The sequence below is a fragment of the Triturus cristatus genome, chromosome 1_2 (assembly GCF_964204655.1).
Source record: "Triturus cristatus chromosome 1_2, aTriCri1.1, whole genome shotgun sequence".
Classification (NCBI taxonomy): domain Eukaryota; kingdom Metazoa; phylum Chordata; class Amphibia; order Caudata; family Salamandridae; genus Triturus; species Triturus cristatus.
The window spans coordinates 943,976,360-943,997,344 of NC_140580.1; the positions used below are offsets into that span (position 1 = coordinate 943,976,360).

Genomic DNA, 20,985 nt, shown 5'->3' on the forward strand with positions numbered 1-20,985 from the left:
TACAAAACCCAGACTTGTATAAGGGGGTCAGGCTCCAAGTCTCTTGGAAGAAGCATATATCTTGGCCATCAATAAAATCGTTCCACTCAGCGAGCGACAGCTATATATATATATATATATATATATATATATATATATATATATTACCTACTGGCGGTCGCCAGTAGGTAGTTATAGTTAGGACCACGTTTCCATAGGAAATCCGCAACATTCTATTTTGAATAACTTTGGCGCCGGTCAACGAATCCTCGCGAATTTTTCAAAATAGGTGGGGCGCTACGCTCCGCTCCTACCCTGAAAGTCTCGGGGGGATTCGTCAAGCGGGGGCTGAGATAAAAGGGGGGTCCCAAAACGCGTTTTTCCCATGCATTTTTCCATAGGACCTTTAGACACAGCTACAGCCCGAACGGCTGAACAGAATTACTAGAAATTTGGCAGAGAGGTAGTCCTCAGGTCAAGGAAGTGCCTTTTGTAGGTTTGGTGTAAATCTGTTCAGTAGATTCTGAGAAAATAGCCTTTAAATCAATATATATATCTGAGCCAGCTTACGGTGCGCTTACGGTACGCTTACCGTACGCGTACGGTGGCGTGCGCGAGCGCGATTCTGATTGGCTCTTAGATCTTAGTAAACATTCGAATCGGCCGAAACCAGGAAGCGGCGGCCGCCATTTTCTCTCTCGCACTGAGAGTTGGATTAAAATACAAAGCACAAAAACATGTAAAGGGGCTGTTTGGACAGCTCCAAAACACCTAGCCATGTTGAGGGAGTCCCCAAAGATCCCCCAAGGCCAAAAACGGAATTTTTATTTTTTCGCTAATTTCGCCGGTTACGCTTACCGTACGCGTACGGTAAAAAAATATATAAAAAAAAAAATTATCCACACTCTCACCACCCCGTGTGCAAATGGTGCCCGAAGGGCACCATTTGTGCATGGCTTATAAGAGGTATGAAAAATTAAAATATTACCTTTCAAAACGAAGTGCATCATATGTCCTCCATGTGCGCACGGTGCGCGAAGCGCATCGTGCGTACATGGCCCATCTAGCGTAACGTGGGTGCGCGTAGCGCACCGCGTGCCCACCGTGCGTGCACGGCACTAACTGCGTAAAGTGGGCGCGCGGTGCGCAAAGCGCACCGCGTGCTCACTGTGCGCGCGCGGTGCGCGAAGCGCACCGTGCGCGCATGGAACGAACTGCGTTAAGTGGGCGCGCACGCCACGAATGGCGTAAAGTAACTTAGCATTTAAAAAACCGTACAAATTCACTGAAAAAACCATAGGTTTCACACACGTTATAGTTAGGAATTAGCATTTAAAAAACCTTGCAAATTCACTGAAAAAACCATAGGTTTCACACATGTTATAGTTAGCGGAAATTTTACTGATAAAAAACCAATGAAATTCCCCCGTTATAGTTAGTGCAGGCAACTATAACTCACGCGACCGCAATCTTCTGCTGATGACATATGTGTCTTTATGAAAAAAAAATATTTGTAATATATGTATAGCTAAAAATTTATGGAAGAAGACATGGGCAAATAAGTGTCTAAATACAGTATTGGCATCAGCAGAGGATTGCGGTCGCGTGAGTTATAGTTGCCTGCACTAACTATAACGGGGGAATTTCATTGGTTTTTTATCAGTAAAATTTCCGCTAACTATAACGTGTGAAACCTATGGTTTTTTCAGTGAATATATATATATATATATATATATATATATATATATATTTGTTTATACTGACATTTACACTTACAGGCCCCTTTTTTTTTCTTTCGACATGAATTTATATACACAGCCCTGATAATAGTTTAAAAAGTTAAACTGGAGTAGGTCAGAGCATACCGGCCGGTAAAATCTAGACTTGTTCAGGTAAATGGGGGTAGGGTTCTCCAGGGAAGAGTGTGTGGGTGTTAGGGGTGGGAAAGGGGGGGCACGGGTGGGGGGGCAGGAGGGTAAAGAAGAAAAAACTCATTCGCCTTGCATCTCAGTTGAGGTCCATTTTTCTCTATTTTTGGTTTGGCGTCGGAACTCTGCAGGACGGGGTAAAGTTAAAATCCAACTCCTTAATCCCCCATGAGGACATTCCAGTGTTTATCGTGGAATGTGAACGGTCTGCGAGTTAAAAGTAGGAGGGAGAAAATTTTCCAGTTATCTAAGAGATTCACCTGCACAAATAATCATTTTACAAGAAACCCACCTCTCAAAAAAAGAGATTAGCTTAGGTGGGTGGAGCATTGTGTCTCCTCATGCCAGACAACTAACATCAGAGGTGTGGCTATCTTAATAAAAAAGACAAGCAAATGCGACCCTTCAGGAAGTCAGAACACACAAGCGACAGGTGGGTCATAGTTAAGATCTCTGTGGAAAATATACTTATCACAGTAGTAGGGTATTATGGCCCTAACCATGATGACCCCTCTACATTAAAAACTATTTTTGTAAATCTCCTGGAGTTTCCTGATACCATCATCCTCGCAGGAGATTTCAATATAGTGTTGAATCCAAAAATGGATAAATTGCCAAAAAGTAGGGCTAATATCCCTTCCAAATCCAGGGCATATTTGAGAATAATGATGAAGCAATACGCCATATGTGATATATGGAGGGGGAGATCCGGCTCTCAGTTGGGAGTATCATTCTATAATAAAAAATATAGACAAAAATCGCGAATTGATTATGTTTTAATTAGTAATGATTTACGAAGTAATATTAAGAAGATTGATTATTTGACTCCCCCATCTATCGGACCATGCAGCAGTTTGGTTAGATTTAGATCTGGTTGGGAAAGAACAGCAGAAGGTATGGACCTTTGACCGTACTCTCCTTTTAGATGATGCCGTAACCGGATATTGAATCCAGGAGACGACCTCTTTTTTGGATATTAATATAGGTTCGGCAGACATTATGGTTGTGTGGGATGCCCTGAAGTCTTTTCTGAGAGGCCTAATTACAAATAAAACCGTTTATAAGAATAGACAATATAGGGAGGAGATCGCATTCATTGAGCGCCAAATGAAGATGCAGGAGGGGAAGATCAATAAAGTAATGGACCAGGAACAAAAACTCTGTCAGACACTAGTGGCAGATCTGGAATCCTCAAAAGCTTTACTGGATAACATAATTCAGACCAGGATTGCCAATAGGTGGGAGGTGAGCAAGCTCGCCCACTTTGAATATGGAGAAGGGGCTGGGAGATTATTGGCCCTGAAAGCCAAATCAGATAGTCCGAAATCATATTAAACAAATGGAGAATGTACACACTAGATCGTTAGTAGGCAGGGAAGATGAAATAGGTGAAGCCTTCCATGCTTATTTTGAAGAGGTGTATGATTGAGGAAATCTATCCAGATAGAATGTCCATTCAAGACTGGTTAAAACCAATTCAGCTAACTACATTAGGAGTAACTCAGCGTGACAACTTAGAGGTTGAAATAACGCATCAAGAAGTTAGGAAGGCACTCAGAATGTAAAAAGGGTAAAGCGGCAGGGCCAGATGTCCTTCCCGCTGAACTCTATAAAAAACTAGGGGATGCAATAATTCCTGCCATGTCTGAGGTGTTCAATACAATTCTAATGGACGGATTTCAACCACCCACCACATGGGGAGAAGCAAATATTAACTTGATTCTGAAAACTGATAAACCCCCTACAAAATGTGGGTCATATAGACCCATTTCCTTGTTAAATTCAGATTACAAGGTATTTTCAAAAATATTGGCAGATAGACTGGGGGCAGTAGTGGGGGATCTATTGCACATTGACCAAAAGGGTTTTGTAAAAGGTAGGTGTCTCTGCGACCTTACTCATGATTTTATTGGTGCAATAGATTTTGCATCTAATTTTTCTCTCCCCCTGGCGGCAATGACGCTAGACGCAACCAAGGCTTTTGACAGTCAACTGGAAATATCTCACGGCAGTTCTTGAGAAGTTCAATCTTGGCCCAAGATTTTGTCAAACTATTCGCGTCATATATAGTGAGCCTTCAGCAAGGTTGGTGGTAAATGGTAGAGTGACTAGGTCGTTTAAAATCAAAAGAGGAACTAGACAGGGCTGCCCCCTCTCCCCGCTTCTTTTTGATCTGTATATAGAGCCGTTTGCTCAGCATTTTAGAGATGAGGCAGCTATCTCATCATTAAGAGCGGTTCATGGGAGAGGAAGGTAGCCCTGTATGCTAACCATATTCTTGTGCTTTCCTCTGATTTGGAATCTTCCTTTCCCCAGGTCATTAATCTAGCACGAGATTTCGGTCATATCTCTGGTTATGAGATCAACGCAGATAAAACGGAGATAATGACCTGGAATCTGCCTGAGTCTCGATACCAAACCAAAAGCGTGTTATGTTACTTGGGAATTAAAATTGTCCCAGAGATAGACAAGATAACTAAAGTAAACTTTGAGAATATCTTAAAAGAGAGTCAAAAATTTATGAAAGGGTGGGTCCATCTTCCGTTATCCATCTTGGGAAGAGTGAATCTGTTAAAAATGATAATCTTACCCAAAGTAACCTTTTTGTTCAATACTATTCCACTTAACTTTGAAAAATCATTGTTAGATAAGTTCCAGCAGGCTATCAATGGGTTTGTGTGGGCCTATAAATCCACCAGAATATCGTGGAAAAAATTAAGACGAAGAAGGGAGAAAGGGGGTCTCACTCTTCCTGATATACAGTATTATGCTTGGGCCTTTCAGCTTGTGCACTCTAGAATGCTGCTAAAATCCCCAGATTCTTCAGGAAGAGGCAAAATGTTTTTAGCTATGCTACAACAATCGGGGCTTCCATGTGAGGGCTTTCTATTCAAATATGGGGACAATTTTTTTTAAAAGAAGGTCAGACTGAAAGTCCTAAGTGGTGCAGCTCAGAATTGGTCCAGGATTAAAAAACTTACGGGCCTCGAATACTACTCAAGGCTAGCTCCTCTGTGGGATAGTCCAGGAACTCCTAACTGTCTTAAAGATTTGTTGGCTGTCCCCCTAAAAACAGCTGGGTAATTAACATGGGGAGACCTAGGGGTAGATGGAATACTTTTACCTTGGGCAGAATTAAATGATAAACTAGTGGACGGTATGTCTAAATTTAAATATTTGCAGCTAAAAAGCTGGTCCCAGGATTTAAAAAAATCCAATAGGGTTGGGGAACCCTTTGGAAGAACATCTGGTTAACAGACTAGCAGGAAAGGAGATCTTGTTCTTCTATTGGGCAATTGAAGAAGCTATTGATGGTGATTTTGGGTTAGCTGGAGAGCTGTGGGGAGAATTCTTCACAGGGATAGACCTCGTGGACTTGTGGCAAAGGTCTTATGACACCTTTTTTTCAGTTGTTAAACCAGCTTGGCTGAGGCGGAACCACTATTTCACCACACATAGAGCCTATCTCTCCCCTGCAAGGCTCACTAAAATGTCCAATGATTTGCCTGCTAGATGTAAAAAATGTAATCTGGAGTGTGTCCCGGATGTACATATGTTTTGGGAGTGCCCGTCTCTTTCTGCATTTTGGGAGGGTGTTGGAGACTCCTTAACATCTATTTTGGGCCATCCAATACAGATTTCTCTTAAGCTTATTATCTTTGGTATATCAGGTGATATCACTAGCTGCAATAGAGGCTTTTTGTTTTTTGCTATACTATTGGCCAGACGGGAAATATGTAAGAGATGGGTTGAGACTACACCGCCCACACACTCAGACTGGCTATCTGCCCTGTATAAAACATCAAAAACAGACCTGGCCAGATTGAAGAACTCTAAGAAAAGATTCATTTGGGACTGCCTGTTGAATTGGACTTCGGTTCGATTTTATTTTTATTTTCAATTCACCACTATTTTTTGTCCTATGATTAAGCCTCAGGGAAGCTCTCAGAATGTGCTGGTCTGTGCTACTACCCTAGGGGCCCTAGCCTTCGATCAATGGTAGGCCACCAGCATCAGTCATCGGTTTCAAGAAATTTGTAGAGAGCGCGGTCACCCTCTCAATAACAACGAGAGGTCAGTAACTCGGAGGAAGTCGGTATGCCACTGGTTGGTTGGGGAGAAAAAAGGGCGGAAGGTTTACCCCAAAGGCCTATTTCTCTTAACAGAGTAACAGTGGCGACCTTCTGATTTCAAGTTAACTGGGGTCGGAGGCGAATGAGGAGAAAAAAAAAATATATAAGAAAAAGAAACCTCCACCCCACTATCGGGACCTTCAGCACAAACCCACATCACCTTCCAACATATGATCCTCACCACAGGAGTTACCACCCATACCTATAGTGCCTTCCATCACCCAGTCTTTCAATGGCATCAAAGTTGTCTACCCACAAGTCATCTGACGCAGAGAAACCACATTTTTTACCACGCTCACTCCCTTCATTGGACCTGTTCAAGTCCATCTCACCTTTGACCAAAATTGAAATCTTATTGCTTCACCACTTATAATTTTCAACTAAAATAGCTTATTTGGAAACCTTCATCATATGTGTAATGGGATAAAAATTTAGATTTTCCTATTTTAAACCTGGTAGTCTATTAATTTTCAAAATATTTCCTACTTTATGTGAATCATCAAATCTCTACTTGCTTCTACTGTCTGACGTACCTCAATCACGACAGCCACACGACCATCAGTATGCGTCCTCTCCAAATCCCAATCAGGAGACAGCTCATTAGACCAGTACCTACCTTTTAATCAAGACAAACGTCGCAATCCCTGTGATAGAATGGGGAGTGTTGTGATAAACCCAAAGTCTCTTTGACACAACGTTGAACAAATTCAAACCAGACGATGTAGTCAGTTGAATATTTTCTTTTAACTTTTGGTACACTCTCGCGACCATACTACTATACCAGGCTACAGACAAATGCCTGATACCATAAGGCGTAAGAAAATATTGCATGGCCAATGAGTTGAACCTTTACACCATTATCAGTCACGATCCACTTGGTGATTCCTTCTGTCCAAAACAAATCCCTCAAATAATCAATGACCGCATTCGTCATAGGTTCTCTCATAAACTTGTACTCCGCCCACTTGGTATGGTAACCTACCGTGACAAAAGCATACCTCAAATTCTCATGAAGTCCCTCCATAGACCCAGTACAACCCACCCACTGCTTTTCCCATAGCAACTTTGAAAACTCCACAGTAGATAGAGGAACATTGTACTTTCTAGGGGATTTGTCTGCATCTCTACACTCCCTACAAACCAAAACGGGCATCAATTTCCGTGTCCATACTTGGCCACCAATAATATGCATGAGGTCCTTTCTTTGTCCCAGTTTTACCCACATGACCCTGATGAGCAAATGTTACTAGTCTTCATCTTAATTCCATTGGGTGGATCAAACAACTCCTTTTCAGAAGCAAGTAATTTTGAATGGACAAATCATCTTTCCCTTTGAAACAATTATGCAAAACACTTTGTAAATTGTTCTCTTTGAGCCATCCTTTGGAAATACATTTTTCAAAGATTTTAAACATCCATCATGTTGGAAATGCATGCCCACTCTTGGGCTGAAATCTAATTCTCAAAAATGTAACCCTGTCCAGCAAAGTAGCACATTCCACCTCTTCATCCAGACCAGATTAATCTGAAATCTCCCCCACAAGACATCATTGACAAAATGTGTGCTCTCAAGTTTATTTTCTCCCGGGATATATCTCACACAGAAATTAAAATCATATCTTGTTGATAAGTCTAACCAATCTAGTACTGGCTTTACCACAATTGCATTCTTTAAACCAATATACTGAAGGCTTCTGATCTGTTACTAAAGAAATTTTCCTACCACATAGACCTGTGGAGAAATCATTAGACACTCACACACAGGCCAGTACTTCTCTTTCTATTGTGCTTTAGTTATGTTCTTCCTTGACAAACATCTACAAGCAAACGCAGTGGTGTTCTCTTTATTGCCAATCACCAGGCTGACCACTGCTCCTAAGCCAACACCACAAGCATCCACAGTCACCGCACAATCTACATCATTCCTGATGTCTTGCAAAATATTTAGAACATCTCATAACACTGTCAAATCTTTCTCTTCTGTGTCAGAAAATATAAGTATATTGTCATTTTCCATGCTCCCAAACAAGTTGAACATTCATTTTGGAAAGCGGACGCAGCTGAAACAAGGCCTAACGGCATGCGAAGGAACCTGAAGGGTGGAAAGGCATATTAAAAGTAGCTAAAGATCTGTATTCCTAACTAAGTTCCACTTGACTTGATGGTAAGCAGATGTCAAGTCTATGGAAGAGAAATCCTTGGCCTCCCCCAGATCGCTAACATTTTGTGAATTTTGGATAAGGGAAAACAATCAACGTGGATGTTTTTATTCAATTGCCTAAGATTAACACACAACCCTAAATCTCTTTCCCTCTATAGCCAAAACAATGGGGAAAATCCATTGCGCGGAATCTACACTTCCAATGACTTTTTCCTGGCAAAGTATGTCCAGATGCTCCTTCAATTCCTCTCTGATACTCAAAGGGTCATTGCGCACTGAGAATTATTACTGGAATGGCATGAGGCTTCAAGATAATTTTATGTTCATACACGTTCACTATACCAAGTTTGTCCTCAAACACAGGCATATAATATTCCAAAAGCCGATCTAAGCGTGTGGGTTGTCAGGATCCCACATCAACAAGTGATATAGTACAAGCCCTTCCTGGCCTTCACCCCATCCTAATCACCTCTTAGTCTCTCCAACATATTGTTATACCTTCTCCTAGCAACTTACAGTTTGGTGTGTATCACTCTGTTCTTGATAGCTCTAGAAAATAACCGATCACGTCCAAGTTGAATCCCCCAAACGTCACAGTATGTATGTCAGATGGTTAACGGTCAGTGTGATACACTACTTGAAATATAAATCAGCAGTTATAATGGTGACTAGAGACCCTGAATCCAAACGTGACTACAACTTCAACATCTATAATCATTATCATGCATGTAGGGTCCCCATGCTTCCCATTAGCAGATAACTGATTCACCATCTTGATAGACAATACTGCTCTGCTAGCAACATCACCCCCTGCAGCACTTTTGTCCACATGTAACACACGTTTAGTCACTAAAACTACTTTATTTGAGCACCCTAATAAACTCCAGAAAAATGTCCTGTTTTCTTGCATTTCATGGAGGTTTTGCTTATTTCAGGTCAACTTTTAGAATTTGCCAAATTAGATTTAGATCCATGTATATAACAGGCAGTGGTTGAAGACACAATAAATCTGTCAACTTTTTTTGAGTCGAAATGCGAATACCGTGACGATTAACTGGTCTTGTATTTCAAATCAACAATATTAATTTTGTCAACCTAAGACACTAGTTTGAATTTCCCTAACTCCTTGAAGGCCAATATAGACCTCTCAACATCCCATGCTATTTCCAATGTTTCTCCCAGGCTTGGGATTTGTGCAGTAGAGCAGCTTCTCTTGGATTCTCATATCAAAACAGTTGGCCACCAACTGGTTTCTAAAATAATTATCTAAATTCCCATCAAACTCGCACGTTGACCCCTGTTTTCTGCAAAAGAACCCCATCAATAGATTTGTGTTGGAATTGTCTCTCACAATGATAATACTGGTGTCATTCTTGAAGTGGTTTTGTAATCTATTAATGGCATCTACATAAACGGCCCATTAAATTGTCACTGGAGAAGTAAGCACAGATAATTTATCACAAATGCTTTGACCCTCTGAACCCAGGCAATTGTATAATAGAGCAAGCTTGTCCAGAGGGTCAGAGTTAGTACCATCTATTGCAATGAAATGGCTATCAAATGACATGAACCACTGATTCCATTTAAGGTTCTGGGTGCCTGGTTCAGCTAAAAAGGAAGCTTAATAAGTCATCCATAAGTAAACTAATCCAAACAAAGGTTAAATCATCCAATGAGGAACAACAGGGAAGTACTGCCCAGTCAGAAGAAGGTTTACACCTATGTTCTACATAAGCATCCAGAAGTGAAGGAAAATCATATGACATGCAGTGCAAGGAAATCCAAAAGGTGAAGAAAATGCTCTTGTAGAGAGAGGCTGGTAATAGAGATACTTGCGTGGAGCAGACACAGCACAATCGAGCAATAGTATATCGAAGTAACTTCACACTGAGTATGTGAAAATGTCTCTTGATCACAGTCAAATTCCACTTAAGCCTGCCCAGCAATTAATCCCCTTGAGCGTTCGTTTTTTAATAAGAGTGCAGGATCGAGAAAACGTGTCAGAGGCCATTGAGCAGCACTGAATTTGTCTGCCGAGATGCCTGTTCAAGCATGAATGCCCCAGGCCAACAGTTGGCTTGAAAGCTCAAGGCTAGCGGGCAACAGATTGATAGGGTGAAAATGCTAGGTTTGCCCTAAGTGACCAAGGGCATGCCCAGACATGGGTCCCTTGCTCACTGTGCCACTGGATTCAAGATGCCCTGGCTGATGAAGGGTAATACCCTGAAACCGGACCCAGGATGCTTGTTTCTGGTCCAGGGAGGACTTTTCCCATGCGGGATAGGGTCAAGACTGATTTTCATATGAACGATCGATTAAACCCAGATCTGTGACTGGGGGTTGAAAAGTTTCAGCACTCCGTCCATCATTTTGTTGCGTTTAACAGATTGACAGGGATATGTCTCCCACGATGCAAAGAAAACCCCCCAAAAATGCTCTCACCAAAGTTGCAGTAAGCACAAAAAGACTAGGTGACAAATCTCACCCAGCCGGTTCAAATCCAAGCTGTCGCTATGAAATGTGCTGTTCTTAAATAAAGCAGATCCCGAAGTCCACTCCACTAGTTGCCAATTTCATGTGACTATCTGTGAATAAAAAAAAGTTAGTTGGCTGCGATTTATGAATTTGTCATCTTCCAGATCCAGCCAACAACTGACTTGAATCCGGAATCCTTATCAAGAGATTCCACGGCATAATTCCAACATAGAATTCAAAAACCTACTGGTAACACTTTATTAAATGCACCCTAAACATAACATCATGCTTTTATAGTGTTCCCTTGAAACCAGTGCAATCAATGTATTAATTGCACACCACATCATGCTTGCAAACCATCTGTATGCCATAGTCCTGAACACGTTTTTCCTAAATGTCCTGAAGACTTTAGGGTTAATGTCAGTGCAACATTTAACATTACATGAGTCACCATCACCAGGGGCTATACAAACTTTGGTTTTGGAATGCCAGCTATGGAGTATTTTTCAAAGAAGCCCCTGTGACAAAATGTATAAATAAATGCCCCTTGTTTAAAACAGCTCTCTAGTCTCCTGCTTAGAGCTACTGAATCATGAATGGAGAGGGCTCATTATTGAAAGTGAGCCTAGGCACATCTTTTCTTGTTTTTTCACACAGTGGTAGAAACTTCTGAAGCACCTGGCAAAATCAATAGGTTTGATGTTCGTACGCGATAAACAAGCACAGGCAAAGTAAGTGGGTCTGGCGCTGGTCACCAGCCTTTCGTTTATTTTTTGGGGCAAAACTTTATTGGTGGGAAGCTGTCATTGTGGGATGTTTATGTTGGGAAGGGGTGTTATCGGAGAGTATTGGTTACAATAGATGTGCACTTTTTTTGGTGTGTAGTATTCTTGTGTTCTGATTTGCCAAAGAATTGTACTCTTACTCACACCACAATGATATTCAAGTTTTACTAATATGCTATCCAAGAATTGTGTATAAGAACCCTTGATTCTGAGGTTAGACAGATTTTAGAAGACTTTCCTGTTCTACTAGGGATGCTGGCCAAATTCTTTCTGATGTTGATGCTCATATGGGCCTTAGAATAATTTCTTATTTTATATTCTCTGCTTAACTTTGCATTTGATAGCCTTTGTCATGGACTCTATAGATCTCATTTTTGTATTTTGTAATAAAACCCTTCATCTTTGAATTGACCTAGAACTCCATTATTAAATGGGCCACATTACTTATTAAACTGGTTTACTACGCTAATTGATGTTTGGGGTGCATTAGCTCAGGGGCACTTTGCCTCATGAAACTGTGGTTTAACATTGTCTCCGATTCAGTGAACTGTGGGAGTCCGAAAAGAAGTATATTTTAGGGTGTTAACATTTTGGGGTACGGTGTAGCTCAGGGAGGTTGTAATGCTTGCTGGGGAACTTGGTAGATACAGCTGGGTTGCAGATATTTTTGTGATCATGTCACAATTTGTTACTTTATGAGTGCAGTCGCATTGTGGAGAGGTGATGTGTTAATGAAGAGTTAAAGCTTTTGAACAATCTTTGTGGGGGATGGATCAGAATTTAGTATTGGTCATGTCAGTGCATGGTGGTAGTACAGTCACCATCTGCATTGCTTATTTTTCATCTTTTTCTTTCTTTTTTTTAAAGGGCCAGGCGTGAACGATGTTGGTCACCAAGGACATGGAAAGCCTTAGAAGAACAAACCAAGCTCTTCTGGAGTGTCTGAAGGAAAAACAGGCGGAGTTCAGAGATCTTGTCCCTTTGCAGAGTGTGATACCGGACTCTCAGCTGCCCTGTTCCCTCAGCCACAACTCTGGTTTGAGTATGCCTGTACTTACTCCTAGATCCCAGGTATTGATGACAGTCCTTACTTAAAATGCTAAATATTGGGCAACAGGTACCTATTGTCGGAGCCTACTTCGGAAACGTCAGCACGATTTTTGGGGAGCATAGGACAATGTGCGATTTACTCCATCCAGTTGTGGTAGACTCTGGCATTATTAATGCAGTCCACAGTTTTATTGGTCACGTGTTACCTATGCAGACCGTGACAATACCCAGCCCTGTGCTTCTTTTAAAACCATCTTTATCGGGGTCCACCCCTATTTACAGTTTAGGAATGAATGACTGCCACTTATTCACATTTGTGGTGGACCTAGCTGCAGTTTGTGTCTGGAGGGCCTGTTTCTATTTACACAGAATGGATAATAAGGATTATCTCTTACACAGCCTAGGTAATGAGGACTTGACTCTATTTTCACTGTTTATATGTTTAGTTAGAGGCTTTCAGAAAAGAAACTCCTGACATTGGAAGATGGTGGTCCGTAACAATATAGGTTGTGAAGTGGCAACAAAAAAATGGGTTGCAGATGATTCGTGAAGATTGTAAAAAAAACACTGTAATAAACTAAACACAGAATTGCAAATATATGTACCGTATCATACATAGCTTGTTGTTATAAAGAGGAAGGTGCTGGTGAAGCTATGTGGAGGTACTGAAGTGAAGGATAAAGTTGAATGTGGGAAGTGAGTATTTGGTTGAAGTTTGCTGAAGAGGATATTCCAAATGAAGAAATAAAACAAGCTTGGAAAGATCATAACTGGAATGAAACATTGGATGGGTTGGTGAACGGTGATAAGATTACCAATTCCAGTGCTGCTTGTGAGACCTTTCTGTAGAGGTAGGGAGTTGAAGACCTGAGAACCGAGCTAAGAATGTTTAGTGGTACTCTGTCTTTGGCGGATGGCCCACTAAGTTGGTGGTAGGAGGGGATGTGTTGGTTCCTCTTGGGTGGATGAAGCGTGTTCTTGTAACAAAGTTGGTGATTTTGTAGGAAGATCAAAAGAATACAGTAGAAGGCAGACCAGGCTGTTATAGTAGTACAGTGTACTCGTAGTCTAGGAGACTATCATGGATGTAGCAGTGTGGAAGGAGCTGGGGGTTGAGTTTCTGAATAACCTTGCTGACCTTTTGTACAGGAGACCAGCCCTTATGCTAGGGGCCAAGTTTCCTGACAGAGGGTATCTGAAAGAAACACATAGTGATCGATTCCTTACCTTAGAATTCCTCCCAGGCATCAGACTGGATCCAGAAAGTTCTTGTCAGCAATACCCCAGCGTGTCGGTAGGTGGCGTCGAGCGGCTCCGCATCCGTCGTGGTCGCCGAGATGACGTCGCGGGCGCTACTTAGACGCTGCCCGCGCGCGCTGACGTCAGTTCTTTCATTTTCCGCGCCAGCAAGCGCAGATCCGGGAAGAGCAGGTACTCCTAGTCATTTTTTGACAGGCTTTTTGTCTCGATGAAAAAATAAAGTCTTCGACTCCTGGTGCAGTTAGGATGCCCGGTTTTAAGTCCTGCAAGGACTGTCGCCGCATGATGTCGGTGTCGGTTCCGTACTGAGTGTGTCTTTTCTGCCTGGGGCGGGACCACGACCCCAAGTCATGCCCCCACTGCTGGGCCATGGCACCGAAGTCTTTGCGGGAACGGTCCCGAAAGCTGCTGGAGGCACGGCAGTCGGCTCCGTGCCGTTCGATGTCCCGGTCCCATGGGTGGTCGAGGGACCGTGTGCGGAGTTGTCATCATCGATCTTCGGGATCCAAGTCTTCGCACTTGGGGTCAGGTAAGGCGAAGCACAAGAAGTTGAAGAAACATCATCGTTCTCCGACTTTCCCTCACCGGTCGCGCGATGTGGTTGAGGGTGCGGGTGGTGCCTCCCCCGCGGCTCCGGCGGAGCCTGTGGTGTCGGCCTACCCGCCCTTTCCGGGTCCGTCTGTGACTCCGGCCCAGATACAGGAGTTCCTATTGGCCATGGCTCGCCTCTTTGGGCCTTCGGGTCCCGCGGTCCCGACTGCAGGTCCTTGCGTTCCATCGCCCCAGCGCCGCAGGACTCCCATGGATCCGGGTTGACGCCGGTTGACCATGTAAATCCTCCACAGACGTCAATCCCACCGGCACCACTTCCGACGTCGCCCGCTCCTCGGGACGACGTCGGCCCCGGTTCACGCGGCGTCGGGCGGCGTCGATCGATGCCATTCTCGATGTTGCTCGGGGATTTTTATCCCATGTCCCTGCTCCTTATTTTAGGCCTGTGAAACGGCCTGAGGAACGGCCTAAGGAAGAAGGGGAAGACTGCGAGGGGTCTGAGGACTCTCTCGCAGCTGATTGTGAGTCTGAGCAGGGCTGGGCAGAGGAGTTGGGGGAAGCCAGTGGTCTGGATACCTCACCAGACCATGGCATGCTGTCTCCTCCTAACATGGCTACGGAGGAGGAGTTATGCTGTGGTGTTGCGTAGGGCGGGCGAAGCTCTACATCTTGTGCTCCCTACTGTGGCCGTCAGGACTAACCTCCTGACAGAGGTGCTTCAGCCAGCAGCTACATCTGCGGAGCCGCTGCTGCCCTTCAACGAAGCACTTTCCGACGTTCTTTTGGGCACCTGGTCCAGGCCCACCACAGGGGTTCCTGTGGATAAGAACGTGGCCCAACGCCATCGCCTGGCTCTGGGTGACCCCATTTTCCTCTCCCAACACCCCACCCCTGAGAGCTTGGTTGTCCAAGCCTCTGCTTCCCCCAACCGCCTTCCCTTCCGCACCACCTGATAGGGAATCCAAGAAACTGGATCAGTTCGGAAAGAAGATTTTTTTCATCCGCCAGTTCTGCACTGCGGTTCGTGAACACCGCATGCCTCTTGAGCCGTTACTCCCACTCTCTGTGGGATACGGTGGCGCAAGTGCTGCCTCCGTGTCCGAAGGATGCCCGGCCAGCTCTCTCCCAGGCTGTTGCAGAGGGGAGAGACGCAACTAAGTTCATGATTCGATGTGACCTAGACACCGCCGACTCACTGGGCAGGTCGATTGCAACGATGGTGGCGGTCAGATGCCACACCTGGTTGAGGACAACTAGATTTTCGGGGGATGTCCAAAGCACACTTATGGACATGCCCTTTGATGGCTGTCTCCTCTTCGGCGACAATGCAGGCAGCACGCTGGAACGGTTTAAGGACTCACGGGCTAAGGCCAAGTCCTTAGGGCTCTCTGCAGACCGCCCTTCTGCACCTGCTGCTTTTCGCTCCTTTCGTGGCACCGGAAGGGGCGCCCCGCAGCGTTCGCAACAGAGCCACAAGCCTGCGCAGCAAAAATCCCAGCGCGGCCGCGGGTTCTGCTGTGACGGACAAAGGGGCCAGCAGGCGGGTGTTAGAAAACCACTCCCACACACCGGAAGGGTGGCGGTGTGTTCTCCCAGACACACTGTGGTAGCTTGGCTCGAGTGGTCAGGGATCAGGCACCGTGCTAAGCATACGTCATACCCACACAATAACCATGCGTGCATCCGTTCCAAAAACGACACTACACCTTAAAAATTATACTGAAAATATATCTCTTTATCTTCTTTTCTCTTAGTTGCTGATTCAATAAATAATAATACAATCACAGTACACAAGGCTTTTCCTGTGGTAGGGTAAGTCAAATAAATAATACTTCAACGATTCAATAAATAAGGTAGATCATAAATAATCAAGGCATAAATATAAGTGCATTACATAAAAGGCAATTAAATATTACGAGGCAATAAATACTGCGAGACAATAAATACTGTGTGACAATAAATACTGTGAAACATTAAATACTGTAAGGCAATAAATACTGTGAGGTAATAAATAGGATTAATACAATAAATACAGTGCTCTCAATAAATAATAAAAGCCAACAGTGACACTTGAAAATCAGTTCACATTCCTGAGGTACTATGGGATGATTTGACCCAATCCCAGCTTGTAGAGTTTTGGATGACCTGAGGGGTGTACTACTTGGCTTGGACAAGGCTGAGGCCTAAACGGAGGTAGATCAAGGGGGAATCTAGAGATCTGGCTCTCCTACACTACACAACCCCTCTGTATTAGTCTCAGCTCACCCCTGGCACTATCAAACTGGTTCCAGCACCTCTCTAGCCTCTAGGATGGTCTCTTAGGGCTTCACAGGGCCTTAGGCGCCCTCTATTCCACTTACTGCCCTTTTTATGAAGCTCCGATGCCGCTGGAGTCGTGTCGACGCCGTGAGGCGGCTCCGGTTCGATGTCGGCGGCCTCGGCGCAATGAAAGTTCTTGACGACGCCGGTAGGCGGTTCCGGTTCGATGTCGGCGGCCTCGGCTCGATGTCGACCTCCGGGCGGCTCCGGTTCGATGACGTCGGGCGGCCTTGGCTCGATGTCGACTTCCGGCGGCTCCGGAGTGCGATCTCCACTCCCGACCTCCGGTGCTCCTTTCCTCAGGTTCCGGCGACCCCGGAGTGCGACCTCCACTCCCGACCTCCGGCACGCTTCACCTCGGTCTCCGGCGACTCCGGAGGGCGGACTTCACTCCTCCGTCGACGCCACACACTCGACCTCGGGTGACTTCCTCCTCGACCTCTGGTACTCTCCACGACCTCCGTCGGCGCCCTCTCTCGACCTCTGGCGGCTCCGGGTACGACGTCTGCTTTCCAGTCAGCGCCGCTTCTCCACCTCGGGCTCCAGGTCTCCAGGCTTCTCGACGTCGGACTTCAAGAAGTTACCAGTAACCAGGTCAGGAACTTGCTGTTCTTTACTTTTAAGGCCTGTTCCTGCTGTCCAGGTCCTTAAGATGGTTTTCTCTTGCTTTCTCCCACACAGGGCTCCAGGCTGGGCTCAGTCAGTAGGGACTAGTATCAAGGGTGGGTTTATGGACCCCACTCCAGGCACAAGTTTCCACCCCTGCTGCCTCACTCCTTCCTCCTTCAAGTTTCTGCTGCTCTCCCTTCACCAGTCAGGTGCCAACTGCCAGCTCCAACTGCCAACCCTGACTTAGCTTCCCAACATTCTAAACCTGCCTCACACTGTCACAGGGTTCTGGAATGTTCTGGAAGGTGCTGGTAGGTTCCAGTGATGTCACAGGTGACAATGGGTGGCCACCATTTTGTGTTACAGGCCCTCAGACAGAAGTTCCAGGGGTAGATAAAATGGCTTCCTGAATCTGCATCAACACTAAAAAGTCTGGTGGTTCCCAAAAAGGAAAAATTCTAACAGGGTTTGAGGCAAAAGTGGGACAAAATAAATAATGATGAGGAGGGACCACCCAAAGGGCTGACAGGTCTAACACGCGTCCCCCCCAGCTGAAAGTGGGGAGAGCTACCCAACCCCTTGGGAGTTCTCATCACTAAGGCGGAAATACCTTGAGAGACCGTCTGCATTGGCGTGGTCCACTCCAGGCCGATGTTCCACCTGAAAGTCCATTCCCTGTAGGGAGATAGACCACCTCAACAACTTGGGATTCTCCCCCTTCATCTGCATCAGCCAACGAAGGGGTCTGTGGTCGGTCTGAACTAGGAAGTGCGAGCCAAACAGGTATGGCCGCAACTTCTTCAGAGCCCATACCACTGCAAAGGCTTCACGATCTATTGCACTCCACTTCTGTTCCCTGGGAAGTAGTCTCCGGGATAGGAAGACCACGGGTTGATCCAGACCCTCTTCATTGAGTTGCGATAATACTGCCCCAATGCCATGTTCTGATGCATCTGTCTGGACAATGAACTTCTTGGAAAAGTCTGGGGCCCTTAAGACCGGGGCCTCGCACATGGCTTTCTTCAGCTTGACGAAGGCCTGCTGACACGCCTCTGTCCAGACTACCCGTCGAGGTTGCTTCTTGGACGTAAGCTCCGTGAGGGGGGCCACGATGGTACCGTACCCCTTCACGAAGCGGCGGTAGTATCCGGTGAGGCCCAAAAATGCTCGGACCTCAGTCTGAGTCTTGGGGGGGTTCCCAGGCCATGATGGCCTCGATCTTCGCCTGGAGGGGTTGCACCGCTCCCCTACCCACCAAGTGTCCGAGGTACACTACCGACCCCTGCCCGATCTGGCACTTGCTGGCCTTGATCGTCAATCCAGCTTGTCTCAGGGCCTGGAGAACAGCTTGCAGGTGACGCAAGTGATCCTCCCAGCTGTTACTGAAGACGGCTATGTCATCCAGATAAGCAGCAGAGAAACTCTCCATTCCGGTGAGGATCTGGTTTACCAGGCGCTGAAACGTGGCAGGTGCGTTCTTGAGCCCAAAGGTCATCACACAGAACTGGTAGTGGCCATTGGGCGTGGAGAAGGCTGACCTTTCCCTTGCTCCATCAGTCAAAGAGATCTGCCAGTACCCAGAAGTAAGGTCAAAGGTACTTAGATATTGGGCAGCTCCCAGCCGGTCAATCAATTCATCCGCCCTAGGGATCGGATGAGCATCAGTTTTGGTTACTGAATTCAGTCCCCGGTAGTCCACACAGAACCTCAGTTCCGGTTGGGCACCCGGTGGTGCGGCTTTTGGTACTAACACCACCGGACTGGACCAGGGGCTGCTAGAAGGTTCGATCACTCCTAGCTCCAGCATCTTAGTGACTTCACCGTTAATGCTGGCCATCACCTTGTCTGACATCCGGTAGATCTTGGACTTCACAGGTGGGCTGTCTCCTGTGTCCACGTCATGGACGCACAGGGGAGTCCTACCCGGAACAAGGGAGAACAACGAAGAGTACTGTCCCAGGACCTGGCGGCAGTCCTCTTGCTGTTCAGGAGTTAGAGATGGGGAGAGAATCACTCCCTCCACCGACCCATCCTTCTCTTGAGACGCAAACAAATCGGGGAGAGGCTCGCTTTCCGCGTCCTCTGCTCCGTCAGTCACCATCATCAAGATGACTTCGGGCCTCTCGTGGTGGGGTTTGAGGCGGTTGGCGTGCAGCACCCGTAGGGGCTGACGAGGGGTCTTAAGATCCACCAAGTAGGTAGCCTTACCCTTCTTCTCCAATACCTCAAAGGGTCCTGACCAGCGATCCTGGAGGGCGCTAAGCTCTCCTGGTTCGATCACCCACACCTTCTGGCCAGGCTCCAACTCCACCGGGTGAGCGTTGTGGTCATACCACGCCTTCATTACTGCTTGGCTGGCCTCCAAGTTGTCAGAAGCTTGCTTCCACAACTTAGCCATTTGGCTCCGGAAGGCCAGCATGTAGCTCACCACATCCTGGGGAAGCTTTCTGGGAGTTCTTTCCCATCCGTCTCTCACCAGGTTGAGAGGTCCACATACAGGGTGCCCATACAAAAGCTCGAAGGGGCTGAAGCCCGCTCCCTTCTGTGGCACTTCCCTGTAGGAAAACAATAGACAGGGTAGGAGGACGTCCCATTTCCTCCGCAGGCTTTCAGGCAGACTTCTGATCATGCCTTTCAAGGTTTTGTTAAACCTCTCCACCAGACCATTGGTCTGGGGGTGGTAAGGAGTTGTGAACCGGTAGGTCACTCCACACTCCTTCCACATGGCCCGCATGTACGCTGACATGAAGTTGGTCCCCCTGTCGGACACACCTTCCTTGGGAAAACCCACTCGGGTAAAGATTCCCATCAGGGCCCTAGCCACAACAGGTGCTGTTATGGTCCTCCGAGGTATTGCCTCTGGGTACCGTGTGGCATGATCCACCAGAACCAGGATAAACCTGTGACCAGCTGTAGTAGGTGGATCTAACGGACCCACAATGTCGATGCCCACCCTTTCAAAGGGGGTGCTAACGACGGGAAGTGGTTCCAGGGGAGCTTTCAGCTTCACCCCTATTTTCCCACTGGCTTGGCAAGACACACATGTCCGGCAGTAGGTATCGGACGACACTTTCATTTGAGGCCAATAAAAGTGGGGGACAAGACGGGCGAAGGTCTTGTCTTGCCCCAGGTGTTCTGCCAATGGGATCTCGTGAGCCAACTCCAGAAGGAAGGCTCGATAACGTTGAGGGACTACCAAGGCTCGTGACGATCCATGTAGGGGTGCCTTGGGTTCACTGTAGAGGAGGCCATCCTCCCAGTAAACACTGTAGTTCCCTTCAACGTTCCCTGCTGCCTGGGCTTCGGCCTGTCGCCTCAGTCCCTCAAGGGTAGGGCACTCCCTCTGGCCCTGGCAGAATTCCTCCCTGGACGGGCCTCCCTCCACGTGCCACTCGGCCGGGATGGGTAGGTCCTCCAGTTCGGTGACATCCCCCACCGCAGACTCCTGGTCCACCACCTCCGGTGGCCTATCCGTCCTACGGGGGGCGGACGCCGAGGCAGGCTCCTCCTGTCCTCGGTTCTTCCCTTGACTGGCAGCTGGCTGGGCCTTTGTTCCAGGCTCCAGCCGAAACGAACTCCCTCTCCGGGTAGTCGCGGACCTTGTGCTCACACAGGCCCAGTCAGGTGTACCCAGCATCTCAGTGTGAGTCCGGTATTCCACCTCTTTCCAAGCATTGTGCTCCATGTCATTCCCCAGTAGACAATCGACTGGCACGGCAGGGCTTACGGCAACT

General features: G+C 46.3%; 1 protein-coding gene across 4 annotated transcripts in view; it reads left to right on the forward strand.

Annotated features, from left to right (window-relative positions):
- The window catches only part of MIIP (migration and invasion inhibitory protein), an 82,660-nt gene that overhangs the window by 8,598 nt on the left and 53,077 nt on the right, over positions 1-20,985 (forward strand). For 3 of the 4 annotated variants that reach the window (XM_085609929.1, XM_085609934.1, XM_085609932.1), the window contains exon 2: positions 12,329-12,532. In XM_085609929.1, the coding sequence (XP_085466055.1) occupies positions 12,344-12,532 (189 nt within the window). In that variant the 5' untranslated portion in view covers positions 12,329-12,343. Of the gene's footprint in view, positions 1-11,333; positions 11,408-12,328; positions 12,533-20,985 lie in introns of all 4 variants that reach the window. The other variant, XM_085609930.1, reaches the window with a different exon arrangement.